The sequence below is a fragment of the Fundulus heteroclitus genome, chromosome 1 (assembly GCF_011125445.2).
Source record: "Fundulus heteroclitus isolate FHET01 chromosome 1, MU-UCD_Fhet_4.1, whole genome shotgun sequence".
In the NCBI taxonomy this organism is placed as follows: Eukaryota; Metazoa; Chordata; class Actinopteri; order Cyprinodontiformes; family Fundulidae; genus Fundulus; species Fundulus heteroclitus.
In genome coordinates, this window is record NC_046361.1 from 23,890,412 (window position 1) to 23,907,063 (window position 16,652).

The 16,652-nt window shown below is 39.4% G+C and overlaps 1 protein-coding gene across 2 annotated transcripts in view; it reads left to right on the forward strand.

Annotated features, from left to right (window-relative positions):
- Nucleotides 1–16,652, forward strand: part of cacna2d3a (calcium channel, voltage-dependent, alpha 2/delta subunit 3a) — a 186,614-nt gene that overhangs the window by 21,612 nt on the left and 148,350 nt on the right. For both annotated transcript variants that reach the window (XM_036138420.1, XM_036138425.1), the window contains exon 3: nt 12,141–12,257. In XM_036138420.1, coding sequence (XP_035994313.1) covers nt 12,141–12,257 — 117 coding nt within the window. The remainder of the gene's footprint in view (nt 1–12,140; nt 12,258–16,652) is intronic.

Genomic DNA, 16,652 nt, shown 5'->3' on the forward strand with positions numbered 1-16,652 from the left:
TTCTTTCCCTGGAAGAAGGTCTGATTCTTGGCATAGGCTACATGTAGCCTTCTCATATTGTCATGTTAGGTTCTTTTAAGTACATCTGAGAGCTGGGTAAATGGTTTAACTTGAGTCCTTGTCCTTTAATTTTTTTGCCAATGCTCACACAGAGACACTCTTACATTTACTGCAGTTTTGTTCTATCAAACCTCACTTCTTATCAATCGTGATTAGGACCCGGTAATTCAGTCAGACAGAGTGGTTTTAAAATACAACTGCTCAAAAAATAATGAAGGCAACACTAAAACAACACATCTTAGATCTGAATGAAATATTGTTATTAAATACTTTGTCCTTTACGTAGTTGAATGTGCTGACAAAAACAAATAAAAATGATCAATGGAAGTCAAATTCATTAAACCATGGAGGTCTGGATTTGGAGCCACACTCAATTAAAGTGAAAAAAAAACAAACTACAGGCAGATCCAATTTTGATGTAATGTCATTAAAACAAGTCAAAATGAGGCTTAGTAGCATGTGTGGCCTCCACGTGCCTGCATGTCCTCCCTACAATGCCTGGGCATCCTCCTGATGAGGTGGAGGATGGTCTCCTGAGGGATCTCCTCCCAGACCTGGACTAACACATCAGCCAATTCCTGCACAATTTGTGGTGCACACTCCAGACCCATGAGGTCTAGCATTTTCATGCATTGGGAGGAACCCAGGGCCAACCACACCAGCATATGGTCTCACAATGGGTCTGAGGATTTCAGCTCTGTACCTACTGGCAGTCAGGCTACCTCTGGTGAGCACATGGAGGGCTGTACAGCCCCCCAAAGAAATGCCACACCATTACTTCCCCACTGCCAAACCGGTCATGCAGGAAGATGTTGCAGACAGCAGAACATTCTTCACAGGATCTCCAGACTGTCACATGTGTGCAGTGTGAACCTGCTTTGATCTATGAAGAGCACAGGGCACCAGTGATTAATTTGTCAATCTTGCAAACCTCTGGCCAGTGATGCCATTCCTCCTATGCAAGTTTCATTGCTAGAAGTTCTCGGTCACCAACATCATAATTATGTTCTGCAGAAGACAAAGATCTGGAGAAAAGGGCACAAGGGTGAACTTTATTATCCTCACCTCTTTCACTGAAAATGGCAGCTCCGATGTTGGAAGCATCAACCTCCACAATGAATGGTTTGGAAGTATCTGGCAAGTTGAGAAAGTGAGCAGAAGTGAACAGTCTTGAGTTGCTTATGCTGATGAACCGTCAATAGAAATTGGCGGACCCAAGGAACCTCTGGAGTTGTCTGTGATCTGATGGAGTGGGCCAGTCTTGAATTGCAGTAATCTTGGCAGGATCTATAGGGATTCTATTAGGTGAGATGACAAAACCAAGGAAGGAGGTAGATGTTTGGTAGAATTCACACTTCTCTGCCTTAACAGATTATTTTAGAGAAGACACAGAACTACAGAGTGGACATGTTGCTGGTGAGACTTGATGTCTTTGGAGAATATCATCAAGGTAACCATAGACGCATTGACCAATCATATCACAAAGCGCATCATTCACCAGGGCTTGGAAAACTGCTGGTGCGTTAGTACTGCTGGTGCGTTAGTAAGCCTGACCACCAAACAGCCTGACCAGATATTTGTAGTGTCCAGTAGGGGTGTGGAATGCTGTTTTTCATTAATCACCTTCTCGAATGGACACAAGATGATAGGCGTTTCTGAGATCACATTAAGTGAATATTCAAGCTCCCTGGATAAGATCAAAGGCTGTGGCCATAGGGGGTAAAGGGTAATGATTTTTAATGGTAATGGAGTTAAGACCCTGGTAATCAATGCAAGGTCGGAGAGAGTCACCCTTCTTCCCTACAAAGAAAAACCCAGCGCCAGCAGGTGAGGAGGCAGGGCGGTTAATACCAGCTCGTAATGACTCATCCACATATTTCTTCATAGCATTCATCTCAGGGACTACCAACGCAAACAATCGCCCTCTGGGAGGTATGGTACCAGGGAGTAAGTCAATAGCACAATTGTAAGGCCGACGTGGAGGTAAAGAGGTGGCTTTGTGTTTATTAAACACCTCTTTAAGAACCAAATAAACATCAGGAACCCTGGAAAGATCTAGATAAGTCTCCTCCATGCCAGCCTCCAGCACAATCCCAACTTCTGCTTCAGTGAGACATGCAGCAAGGCAATCCTGAGACCAACCTAGAATCTCTCTAGTTATCCAGTCTATGTAGGGATTGTGCTTCTTCAACCAGGTTGCCCTACGACTACAGGTAAATGTGGAGATTTGATGACAATGAAAACAACCTTTTCATGATAATTAACCTCAAGATTCTAATGAACTGGAACCGTCTGAGAAAACAAATGATTACGCACCTGACCAATTAAGGGTAGGACCTTACGGTTAGTGTCAGCAGGGACCAGCTGAATGCCCAAACTAAGGACAAAAGCCTCATCAATAAATTTGGTGTCAGCGCCAGAGTCGATGAACACTGAGGCAGGAAAAGAACATTCACTAGAATCGTAGCTGCGAGGGTAGAATCATTTGAGGAGGACTTGTGAAGACATTGACTCACTAGTAGCCTCCTACTTACTACTAAGCCTGCTCTTTTAATGGACGGGTGATAATGTAATGTCCTTTTCCACCGCAGTAAATACACAGCTGAAACATCTCACGGCATTCACGCTTTTCATAAGATAGCCGACTACAACCCAGCTGCATGGGTTCCTCCATAGAAACTTCTTCTACTGTTTCCTTGATGCTGGAAGAAGAAAACGGGATTTTAACAGATCTTCCAGGGGTGGAATATCTTTTTGTTCTGAAACTCCTTTCCCTGTGCCTCTCAGACAGCCATAGATCCACTCGAGCAGCCAATTCGTCCAACTTATTAAGAGAAACAGGTAAATCACGAGTCGTTAGTTCAGCTTTTATTCTTTAATCCAATCTCTCCAAAAACACATCCATCAGAGCTTCCTCATTCCACTTGCTCTAGGCTGTAATTGTGTGAAAATCCACAATGTAACTGGTTACCGGTTAGCCTTTCTGGCGGATGGCAAACAAAGCTCTTGCAACTTCATGACCCGGGAGCACTGGATTAAATACACGGATCAGTTTTTTTTTTTAGAAAAAGCCCTAAAGGAACTGCAACTGCAGGGGTCACGTTACCACTCAGCAGTTCCTCAAGACTTGGCTTTACCTGACAGCAGAGAGATGACATATGCCACTTTGGAGCATTCTGAAGGAAATAAAGAGGGCTGCAACTCAAACTGGATCTCGCACTGAGTGAGGAAGGAGCGACACTGATCAGATTCCCCTTTGAAAACTTCAAGTGGAATTTGTCTGGGTTCAAGGAGTGATGTGGGAGTCAGAGAAGCATCGCAGGCAGCAGTAGAGGTACTGGCAGGATTAGCAGCAGAGATGGTTACGTTGTGCCACAGGTTAATCCGTTCATTCATGCAAATCTGTAACCTGAGTCTGTAGCACGGTCTACACCTGAACCCCACTTTTGTGCCGGCAACGGTTCCATGTTTTGGGCAGATTCTACTGTTATGAATTGTGGTAAGGAGCCGGTAATTCAGTCAAACACAAAGAGCAGTTTTAAAATATTTATTTAAATAGCAGGTGTAGCTGGTGAGGGAAACTCCTGGAATGGACTCGGGAACCACTGAAAGGGAGCGGGACAGGTTTGTGGCTTTAGGTTCAACAGTGGTGATTGTGTAACACTGTATAAAAGCCACTAACCTTTCTTGAATCCAGAGAGTTGCACAGAATCCAATAAGTGGTCCGAGGAGGATCTTAGTCAGTCCTTCACACACAGAAGCTGGGTCCCAATCACATTGTGCTGCTGGAGAGGAGGTCCCATGACAGTCCAGGGTCATGCACAGTAATGCAGGGACTGGCAGAGAGAACAGGGGGGAAATCCAGCAGGCTTTGTCCAGGATGCAGTCCAAGGTCTAGATCAGGGGTCGGCAACCTTTACCACTGAAAGAGCCATTTGGACCCATTTCAGACAGTAAAGAAAACACTGGGAGCCACAAAATCCTTTTGTAATTTTAAATGAAATACCGCTGCACATAAGGGCTTTTTTGCAACAAAATGGACCCGCACCAGAACCAATGCACCTCTGCGCTTGTACTTCTACTGTTGTTTTATGGAAATCATCAACTCTGTTAATGTCAGAGTTTTTATTTTGAATAAAGCTTGGTGCGAGTAAACGCACATCATGGTCGGATTATTTTATTTTCAGCCCACATAAATGGTTCATCCGGAATACTTTCTTTCCTTTTAATCCGAACACATTTTAATCACATCTGCGAAAGTGAACGAGCTCCTGTCATTAACCACAGAGTGATCAGAGAGGCAGATAAGGGCTAGGCTGAGAGACAGAGTCAGGTAACCTGCACAGGTCGATGTCCAGAACCCAAAGACCAACAAGAGAGTCCGACAAGTTGCAAAGCAAATAGGCAGGAATCAACACTTGAAGGCAGTCAAGGACCGCTGGAAGGTCTACTCCCACAAAGGGGTTTCGCGAATCTGCCGACAATGTGATGTAAGCAGCCAGCAGCAGAGACAGAATCACGTTCAGCTTTGAACGTTACGCTTCTCTTTTTAGTGGCTGAAAAGCAAGCATTTGCAAACAAAACAAAGTTCCTTTTTGTGAATGAAACACAAATAAACCAGTCTCGAAGAGACATGTCATTAAACTCATCATTCATATGCACATAGCTTCTTGCCACATGCTTCTATGTCTGTCCTTCCCTTGATTATATTAATGTTTCACTTCCTCAAATAAGAATGGAAGACAGCCAGTGTCCTTTTAATAAAAATGCAATAATCCTCTTTCATTTTCACTCTTTTTCCATTACAATTGTGCTTGAATTATATGAGATTTTCATTATGGGTTACAATTAATGTATTTATGTGCTTTGAATCATTCTTTAATTATTGAGTCAAAAATAAATGCAAATGCTTAGAAGTGCTATTTTTGCAAGTGGATGTATGTGTATGTATTTAAATGAGAGACAGCAAGAAAAAGTCTCTGTCTCTCATGTGTCAAACATGCATACAAAAAAAGGGCTTGTTGTCATTTTCTCATTTGTTTTAGAATTAATCAATTGTATCTGAACAAAGGAGACATGGATATCCTAAACCAGGTCTTTGATTGTACATTTCAGATTTTGTTTGTTTGTGTCTGTAACATTCCAATTGTCCTCTGATGTGGTGCTGTCACTATCAAATTTCTAGTTATCACCATCATCATTCATTCATGTCTCAAATTATGTGGATAAGGCCACCGAATCTTTGAATTAATAGGGATTTGGTCCATTTTTGAGTGTTTCCAGCTGCCACACACCTGTTTTTTTATGCTGGATAAAAGCAGTATACAGACTGTTTTATAAATCATACATGAAACTTGTGCTTTGATCATCAGTCTATGTATGATTGTTATTTTTGATGTACAGCCATGAAATCTCTTGTTAAAACTTTGTAGATTTGTTGCGACAAAGTCAGACTAGTGTCCAAGACCACTGTGGCACCACTGCTGTATTACAAGTATTCTGTAGCGAATGAGACATTAGACTTGTGTTCTCAGGTGTAATTAAGGTTTTTACCACAGAAGGACCACAGGACACACATCATGTGTTAGCAGCAATTGTTATGCTGCAGGGATGGTTCTCTGTTTAAGCATGGCAGATATTCATTACGATAGACCAATTCCCACTCATAAATTTTCTGATAATTTTAACTGATAGTTGTTTTGTTTGTTTTGCCAATTCAGGTCAGTGGGAATGTTTTCTTTTGCCTTATGCTAGCAAAAGGTTGTTGAATGTTGTTGGAGGTATGTCAGTTGGCTTTTCTTTGATGATGATTTGAAGTGAAGAGGGTAGCTTCCGGCTAATTGGGCCTGGTCTGCTCTGGTCAGCTTGACTAAACATAGTCCTGTAGACAGCGTGTGGTCAGAGGAATCCTGTTAGTGTCTCATAGACCAAGGCAACACAATGACAAACACATGAACACTTCCGGCTGACTGCAGAAAATCTATGCTCTCTTTAGGTCTGTGTGTGATAGCTGTCAGTTTATTGACTAAACTGTATTGGTTTCATCAGAAAATACGTCTTTAAAAAACAAAATAATATTAGTTGCAATCAGACCTGTAATGTTATTCCTTTTTAAAATTAGTAAAAAAAAAAAGAAAAAAGAAAAAAAGAAGTGGGACCAGGGAACAGGAATAGAGAAGAAACTGTGAAGCAGGAAATCCTAAAAAGAATAAGCCCTTGGGAGGGAGAAAATGGACTAAGAAAATTGGTGAAGAAACCTGTCAGACCAGTTCATGTTTGAACCGCTGCTAAACTGTCAGCTTTAACGGCCTTCTACAGTGAGCCAGAAAGCAGGATTGCTTTAAAACCTGGATTTCTCATCTCTGTGTCATACAGTAGCTCTCAGTCAGCCAGCGGGATTAACGTTTTAGTTTTCCTACCGTTATGGTCGCTGTGATTTGGCATCTGAGTCATCAGCCAGTCACTTTGATTGGCCACAGCCCAGATTATTTGAGGCAGCAATTAATTAGCAGTGCTGATGAAGGAAGTAGTAAGATTGGTGTGAGAGAGTCTACAACTTGAGACTGCGTAGGTTGTTTAAATAGTATTGCCTTTGGTTTGCAGTTTTCCTTTTTTAATCTTTCTTTTGGCCTTTATATACAGTTGGAACCAGAAGTTTACATACATAATATAAAAAACACACATACATGTTTCTTTTTCTCACTGTTCGACCTGAAACTTGAATAAACCTTTCCTGTCTTAGGTCTGTTAGGATTACCAAAATTATATTTTCTTTTTTTATACGGCACATTTTTCATATAGTGGGATGACAGAAAAGGGGGTACGAGAGGGAGGGAGAGACATGCAGCAAAGGACCACAGGTCAGAGTCGAACGTGGGTCGGCTGTGTCGAGACTAAGGCCTCCGTACATGGGTCGTGCGCGCTAACCACTGTGCCACCGAAGCACGCCCAAAAAATATATACTTTTTAAATGTCAGAATAATGATCATTGACATTCTTTTATTACTTTCTTGAAGGTCAGGGGTTTACATACATTTTTGATAATATTTGGTACCCTCGCCTCACCTAAGCTGTATGACTTGGGTCACAAGCTTCTCACCAAACCCAGCTGTAACTTTGGCCCATTCCTTCTGACAAGGCTGATGTAACTGAGCCAAATGTGAAGGCTACCTTGTTTGCAGACATCTTTTTCAACTCTGCAGATACGTTTTCAATAGGATAGAAATTATGGCTTTGTGATGGCCACTCAAAAACATTGACTTTGTTATCCTTCAGTCTCTTTTTGACCAGTTTAGCTGTATGCTTCTAGTCATTGTCCATTTGGAAGACCTATTTGTGCCCACGCTTTAACTTTCTTGGAGATGTCTTGAGAGGTTGCTTCAAATTTCCACATAATGTTCTTTTCTAATGATGCCATCTATTCTGTGAAGTGCACCAGTCCCTCATACAGCAAAACAACCCAACAACATGATACTTTCACCTCTGTATTTCACAGTTGGGATGGTGTTCTCGGGCTTAAAAGCTTTCCCCTTCTTCCTCCAAATGTAAAAATGGTCATTATGGCAATACAGTTCAATTTTAGTTGTGTCAGACCACAGGACATGTCTCCAGAAATGAATTTCCCTGTCCCTGAATGCATTTGCAAACTGTAATCTTGCATTTTGTGTTTCTTTTGGAGTAATGGCTTCTTCCTGGAAGAGTAGTCTTTCAGCCCATGTCTGTATAGTACTCGTTTCACTGTGGATAATGACACACTCTTACCATCTACAGCCAGTATCTTTACATGGTCTTTTGCTTTTATTCTTGGCTTGATATGCATATTTCAGACCAAACACTTTTATCTCTGGGACACAGAACCCATCACCTTCCTGACCATTATGATGGCTGGACAGCCCCACAGTGTTCAAACTTGAGTGCTATTGGTTGAACATATTAACATGGCACCTTCATTCATTTACGAAACTGTGTAAGTCCACAGTTCTCTTCTTGATATCTTGGCTGATTTCTTTTGACTTCCCTATTATGTTACCCAAATTGGCAGAGTGTTTTAGGTATACCTTTAAAACATCCAAAAGTCTGTTTCAAATTAACTCAAATGTTGTCAATAAACTTGTCAGAAGCTTCCAAAGACATGGCAACATCATCTGAGTTTTCTTAAATTGTTTAAAGGCATATATCATTTCAATTAAATTCAAATCAATTTTATATATATAGCGCCAATTCACAACACATGCCATCTCAAGGCACTTTACAAAGTCAAATTCAATCAAATCATGCAGGTTGGTCAAAAAGTTTCCTATCCAAGGAAACCCAGTAGATTCCATCAAGTTTTGACAAGCAGCATTCACTCCTCATGAAAGAGCATAGAGCCACAGGACAGTCGTCTGCATTGTCGATGGCATTGCAGCAATCCCTCATACTGAGCATGCATGAAGCCACAGTGGAGTGTAAAACTCACCTTTAACAGGAAGGAAAACCTTCAGCAGAACCAGGCTTAGTGTCAACGTCATTTGCCCAGACCGACTGGGGGTTAGAGAAGACAGAGCAGAGACACAAAATTACAGAAGCACACATTGATCCAGAAATCATTTCTCTGTTATATTGTAATAGCGGATGATCTCTCTGCCCTGGATGATGTCACAGCTAACAGAACGCCAGACCTATGAAGGAAAAAAATTATAGAGAACAAAAAGTTAAAAGTTGAAATAACAACAAACAATGCAAATTGGAGAACAGTAGGAGAACTCAACAAAGCCAGAAAGTAGACCCTGATGTCTTCCAGCAGCCTAAGCCTATAGCAGCATAACTACAGAGATAGCTCAGGGTAAACTATATCACTCTAACTATAAGCTTTGTCAAAAGGAATGTTTGAAGCCTAGTCTTAAAAGTAGACAGGGTGTCTACCTCATGCACCAATACTGGGAGTTGGTTCCACAGGAGAAGAGCCTGATAGCTAAAGGATCTGCCTCCCATTCTACTTTTAGAGACTCTGTTATCCGGTAGCTAATAACAATAGGCTAGCAGACATTCTGCGCTAATTTTAAAAAGCTCTGGCTTTATTTTGGTCATAATGAGTGGACCGGAAAACACAAACATCAATATCCCATCAATGTATAAAACCCTTGTGGAGATAACGTTTGTTATAACTGTAAAAACACACTTGAATTACATCAGCATGACATAGTTTTGAAGAAGCTAGCGGGAGCTATCCTGTAAGCTTTACGTGTTTTTAAAAACACAGTGAAAATCCATTAAGTAAACCGTTCTAAGTAAACCATTTGGCAGGGTAAGTTTGGCAACTGTACTAAAGAGAAACCTAGGGTTATTTTTATTCTCCTCTATTAATGATGAAAACAATGCTGCTCTTACTTTGCGAAGGGTCTTTTTATACAACGGTAGACTGTTTTTCCAGATTAGGTAGGATTCCTCTAGATGTGTAAAGCATAATTTTCTCTCCAATTTCCTTACATTGTGCTTCAAAGAACGCAGCTCTAAATTAAACCAGGGAGCCAACTTCCTGTGAATAATCACCTTCTTTTTCAAGCGGGCTACATTGTCTAATGCAAAATAGAATGAGGAAGTGACACCGTCAACAAAGGCGTTAATTTGTGAATGGGACAAAACAATATTGTTGCGATCTACTGGGCATTTCTGCGATACTGAGGGAATTAAAAGGGGAACAGAGTCTTTAAAGTTTGATACAGTTTATTATTCAAATTGGTTACATGTTTTTTTTTCTGAGCAAACTCAATGTATTTTATTGAGGCACCAATTTGCAGCAATTCACTCCTCCTGGATTAGCATGTAGCGATAGCGAACAGTTACTTGTATTGTGTTGTTGACTTTGCGGTAATCCCTCATACGGAGCATGTATGTAGCGACAATGGAAAGGAAAACTCCCCTTTAACAGACAGAAACTTCTGCAAAACCAGGCTATGTGTTAATCGTCATCTGCCACAAGCTAGTTTGAGAAGAGAGGACACACACACAAAATAACACAGTAGCACCGATGCAGGAGTATTTTTAATGTGAAAGAAAAGTAAAAAGGTAATGATAGTACTAGCTCCTTTATTGGTTGAACTGTTTAAATGCTCACATACTTAATTAGCAACAAAGTTCTCAAGAATTTTAGACAAGAAAGAAAAATTAGGTGTAGGTCTGTAATTTATTAAGTCATCTTGATCCTTTGGTTCATATTGATTTAGTAGCAATAGATTAACCATATCTAAAACTTTGGGCATGGGGGGAATGAAAGGGAATACTTCCTTGAATAATGTGGTTGAAACTGGGACTAACATACAAGTTGAAGGTTTAGATGAAACTAATACTTTAAACTAAAACTTTTTGACAACGAGCCAAGATCAAAACTGGAGTTTCTGTCTTCCTTTTTCGTGTTTAACTGCCTTCATAGAGAAAAGTGTTCTCAAGTGCTACTCACTTAGATCGCAGAATGTATTCTCTTATTCTCTCTGTTATCACTTTTTTACATTCAGCTACAATAACACACATGTTTCCTTATTCAAGGTTTTGGTGTAAGCAAACACTCTCCTCAATTTGGAAACATTCTGGATTTTTAAAATTTGTTAAGCAATTATCTAGATATAAAAGCTACTCGCTAACTGTGTGATGTGGTTTCCTTAATTCGTCTTCTACATCAATTTAAATTTCTCCCCACTGCTTTTTGTGTGTTTTGTTTATTTCATCAGCTTCTAAAAACATTTATTTAGGTTAGAGTCAAGAGTAATATTAGCAAGTACATAAAATTTAATATAGTTGCACACTTATGTTAAAACCCACAAGATTGAAACATAGCTCCCTGCAGCTTTGAATATATTAAAACATGTTTTACTTTGCTGTTTTTTTTTACTGCTTCAGTTAGATGATCCCTGTATGTGTGTGGTAGGTATGGGTGTTGAGTTAGCGGGACAGTTGAATTATGTGATTATGTGTTCTGCAGATTCTGGGGGCAGTGGTGTGTCATCAGTGCTCATTGTGCAGTAAAACTTGAAACTGGCAGATAATTCCTGGTTTAGATGATTGATTTCATTTATATTTAGATTAGTTTTAAGAAACTACTTCTCTAGTTATTTTCCACTTCAGAATTACCGATATTGTAATTTTAACACTCTAGTACTTATCACATTGTATGTAAACAGTGTTGTAATTCTGTTTCCACCACTTTTGAATACACATGTTGTATGTGCATGTTCTGACAGCTGGAAAGTTGTGAGTTCAATTTCAGCTTCGACCTCACTACATGTCGGATGGATCGTTGGGCTAGGCCCTATGTTGTCTATAGATCTGTGCATCGGCGTAGCAACATGATTCTGTGAGAGCAGCAGAATGAACATGACTTGCAGAGTAGAAACCCTTTGGGTGCTTTGTATGACTGGGAAACGCACTAACCTATTTGGTCCATTTGCTTGCTACAGAAGGCAATGAAAAGCCATCTGATCTGATGATTTTGTTTTACCCTTTTCATGATGTAACGAATCATGAAAAGGGTGATTTCTAACACAAGGAAATTAAAGTCATAATAATAATTCTCGTTATTATTCATTTCATTTGTTCGGTTGTCCAAGTAGCTGACTGTGAGGCCAGCAGTTGAATCCTAAACACTGCAGGTAAAATGTATTTTTAGCCTCACTTTGTTGGTTCCTGTATGAACTGAAATGGCAATGAAGGTGAATATTTCTCTTTCATGATAACCTTATTAGAAACTGCTGGACAAGACTGAAATTAAGGATTCAGATGACAGTGAGAGATTAATATTTTATAGTAAATTTTGTATGGACTTATGTACTTTCAGAGTTAAATTTAAATGGACCATCATGGACATCCTTCATGTGTAGCTACAAAATGTTCTGCAGGGATGCAAACAAGAATTAAAGGGTTAGTTTGGATTTTTTTAAAGCAAGGTTCTGTGAAGATATTAGCAAGATTTAGGAGACATATACATTTGCTGAACAGTGAAACATTCTTCATCGGCCAACACTTAACTGAAATGAAAATGTATCATTTGTATTATTTAGCTGTTGTATTAAATGTGATCTAATAATATAACTGTGTTTTTCTTTCAGAAATACAAGGAGTTTGAGCGGGCAGTGAGAGTGGAGGAGATTGATGGGTTGCGACTGGTGAAAAGGCTGGCTAAGAACATGGAAGAGATGTTTCACAAGAAAGCCCAGGCTATGAAGGTACTGAACCTGCTTCCTTCTCGAGCGTTTTCCGTTGCAGCTCCAAAACTTTGGAATGGGTTGCCACTGCACATTAGACAGGCAACTTCTCTGTCTCATTTTAAAACTCTTCTTAAAACACACCTCTTTTATTTGGCTTTTGACACCACATAGAGCGTTGTATACATGTATATTCTTATTCTGAGTGGCCAGCGCTTTTACTTATTTTTATTTATTTTATCTCTTTGTGCAGCACTTTGGAAACCCTGTGTTTGTTTAAACCGTGCTATATAAATAAAGTGGATTGGATTGGATTGGATTTTCACTCAGTACCATTTGGCAGAGCTTCTGCCAGTCAGACATATTTTTTATGTTAATTTATCTTTATTGGTACTTAACATTCTGTTGGTGTCCTGATTGCTATATTTACAACTGTTACTATTAAATCTGTATTTATTGTAAATACATTTCTAGATCTTAAAGTATGATCTCTTTATAGTTAATTTACATGTAAACTTGTAGTAAACTTCACAAATAAACACAGTAGTGTTTTTATTACAATACACGGATATTTTTACCATTCATAGAGATATAAATGTTCCCTTATACATTTTCCCCAACTCCACTTTCATTTCCTATGCTATTGTTTAGTGGCCCTCTAAATTGTGCTTGTTGGTTTATCATGGATGTTCGAAGAAAAACATTTTTTCTTCTGATGATTGGCAATAACATTTGAATTTGGCCTTGTTCCATGTTAAGATTTGTTTTTGTTTTGAACAGTTTTGAAATAAACACATAATTGTGCTCTCACAGAAATATTTTCACAGTAAAAAAGTTTGGGTTTACCTGCTACTGAGCGTTACCTTTGGCTTTTAAAGAGTCTGAGTGTTTCCCTGTACTCCATTAGTATTTTTGTTACTTCACATGAAACAGTTAACTTTAAAAATTGGTCCATTTATTCCTTCCTTGGTATCTCTCAGGAATCTGTGTGTGTGTTGTGTCTACTTGTACGTACATCTGAGTGAGATTTCTTTTTTTTGGTGCATTTTATTCGTAAAACGAGGACTTTGATGCAAAGTAAGGGCTGTTTTTGGTCCTGGTTTTTTTCTGGGCTAGGGGTTAGGGTTAGGAACAAAGTGTCAGTTAGGTTTATCTGAGGTTTAGGGTTAGGCATATACTCCCAAAGGTTATGTTTAGGTTAGGGGTTAGGGTCAGTCCATAGAAGTCAGTGGAACTCCTGACATGGTCCTCGGTAAGTATTTTAAACAAGGATGTGTGTGTGTGTGTGTGTGTGTGTGTGTGTGTGTGTGTGTGTGTGTGTGTGTGTCAGTCAGTATTATAAAAGGTGTCCACAGTGCTCTAGCTCTCTGACTGCAGCTTCTGCTTTAGGTGATAGATCCTATCAGGACAACATGGTGCTGTTAGGAGAAATTGGATTTCTCTCTGACAGTCTGATCCAAGGACAGGATCTGAAAAAAGCAAGAAGTGTGTCAGAGGGGCAAAGATAGTAGAAGAGCATTTAAATGTTTTAAGGTTGCTTTGTTAGGGCATTTATTCTCTTTAATGGTTAAAAAAAATGTGTAAGCTTTTAGTATAAGTTATGGATACTTAGGTGCATGCCTCAATACTGACATCAATATATGAGACTTTGGGACTCTAACTATAAAGTAAGAAAGAAAGTAGCTCTCTAGCATACCTGTTGAGTTGACAGAACAACAATTAAACAATCCACATCAGGCTTGCAGACACCAAGACCCTTCTACTCAGAAAGCTCAACTGGATCAAAACGGTCCAAGCACAAACCAGGTCCTACTGATACCCCCAATGCTGACTCACTAACCGAGGATGAAGTAATTCTGTTCAGAAGGATGTCAATAATGTCATCTGTACCACAATCAATTTTATTTATAAAGAATCCCTATAACTCATTACCACTGAAAGCTGAGGAAATGGATAGCTCAACAGAGCTATGACTCTGTAAATTTGTCAACTGTGGTTAAAATAAACATTATTCTCCTCTATTAATTATGAAAAATGCACTGTTTTAGCTTTGTGAAGGGTCTTTTTATAAAGCAGTGAACTATTTCTCCAGATTAAGTAGAATTCCTACTGTAGTTAAGTATGATTGCTACTTAATCTGGATGTGTAGAGTGCCATTTCTCTCCAATTTCCTAACGTTGTGCTTCAAAGATAGTAATAAACGCTACATTTAGGCTTTCAGTGTTAACATGAACGTTAAAATCCCCCAAAATAATAATGTCATTGTTGTTTCATACTAAATCATATAAGAAGTCTGACAACTGATGTAAAAATTTCGAGTAAGGGCCTTTTATCATCATTTATTCTAATGTAATCCTCTTAAAACCAGGTTTCTGTGATACAAAAATCAATCAATCTGATTATCACAAATCAAGACAAGTCTGAAAAGAGAGATTTTATGTTCAAGAAACCACATTTAATTGTTTATATGTTATAATGGGTGGGTAACAGTACAGAAGCTGTAAAGAGGTATATTAAACTACAGGTCTGCTTCCCAGTCTGGATCGTGGGTTGTCAGCAGTTTAGAGAACTAATTAATTTTGATAGATTTCTAAAACTAATAGTTGCTTCATCCAAAGTGGGATGGATACTGTCTCTCTGGACCAGACCAGATTTTCCTCAAAATGTTCCCCCAATTATCAATGTAGCCCACATAGTATTTAGGAAACCATCTATGCAACAAGTGGTTGAATGACTGCATATGGTTATGTTGTCACAAGTTACATCAGATAGGTGACCATAGAAAAATAGGAAGTCCAACATTGTCTTGACAAACTTGCACACCGCAGAAACACTACTTTTAGTGACCTCTGATTGATGCAACAGGGTGTTATTATTGCCAGAATGGATAACAATCTTGCTGTGGTTATGCTTAGCCTTAGCTATCAGTTTCACTTAGGGCTTTGATGTTGCTTGGTCTGGCCCCTGGCAAACATTTCACTATGGTTGCTGGTGTCTTCAATGCAATGTTTCTATGGAACTGCCTGATTGGCTTTTTAGCCAGTGTGTTGCTGAGTGTGGAAAATCTGCTAGAAACGCAGATGAGTTGTTGGTAGCCTAGGACTAGGACATGGGCTGAGAACTACAGGAAATGCTTTCAGGAGGCAGACGAATAGCTAAACATCTGACACAAAGAGTAGGAGAGAGGTGAAGACTCAAACAGAGACAGAGAAACAACAGGAGAGACACGAAAGGAAGCCCCAACAATGGTCATGTCATCAAACTTGACTATGGTGTTGGAGGAGTGAATGGGAGAATAGTCATAAGTGAGTGAGCTACTGGTGCTTACTTACTTATGGGGCTGAAGACACACTTCTGGGTTGAGATTGTGTGCTTACCCTTCCAGGCGGCCTGGGGTTTGTTCCTGAGGAAATTCAGAATCCACCTGCCCAGTGAACTGTCCAAGCCGAGGTTGCTAAGATTATTTATATGGTTTATGGGGAATACATTTTATACTCTCTGCAGGGTGGATCTGACCAGGTGTTCAGTCAGCCAAAATGGCTCCTCCTCTTCTGTCTTCTGTCACTATAGGGCTTCAGTGTGTCCGGAAGGGTATTTTCTGTGATTTTGGTGTCACTTAAACTGTCTTTGTATCTGGCCATAGATTTGATCCCCTGCCATATGCAATTGGTGATGTTTGTGGAAACTGTTCTTATGTGTGCTGCTTGTACCTGTGTTTGGTCTCTGTGATTCCCTTCTCCATCATCCACCAAGTTTTTTGGTGGCCTGGTTTCCTGGGGTATGAAATAGCCATTTCTGTGGCTTGGAGATCATCAGTTTGTGACTGACAGTAGTTCGGTCAGACACTAGAGGACAACTGGAGTTGCACTTTGAATCGTCATGTTACTGAACAGTATTTTATAAATAAACTTGCCTTGCCTTGCAAATATTGAAAAAATGCACAAGAACTCTGAAAGATAAACAAAGAAGCTATCAAAACTATGATCACCATCTTAAATGTACAGAGCAGGGCATGCACATAACTTGCTGGATGGACTATACATTATGTCCCTTTTAGCCTGGGAAGACTAAAGGAGTCATTGAAGAAAATCATGTCTGGGTTTCCCTCCTGAAGCTGTTATCACCTTGACAGGAGCCCTGGAAAGTTTTAAAACCTGAAAACAGGATGGCACAAAATACATGCCTGCATGCTAGATAGCTGAAGCTATACATCACTCAGCTTTATAAAGTTAAAATTTGGGCACAGTGTAAAGTTTGATTGTATAGTTGAGGAAAGAATAGGGTAGTGCACTTCTATCACAAAGGCAGATAATAGTAATATAGGACAGAGCGATATGTCAAAGCAATATATATATATATATATATATATATATATATATATATATATATATATATATATATATATATATATATATA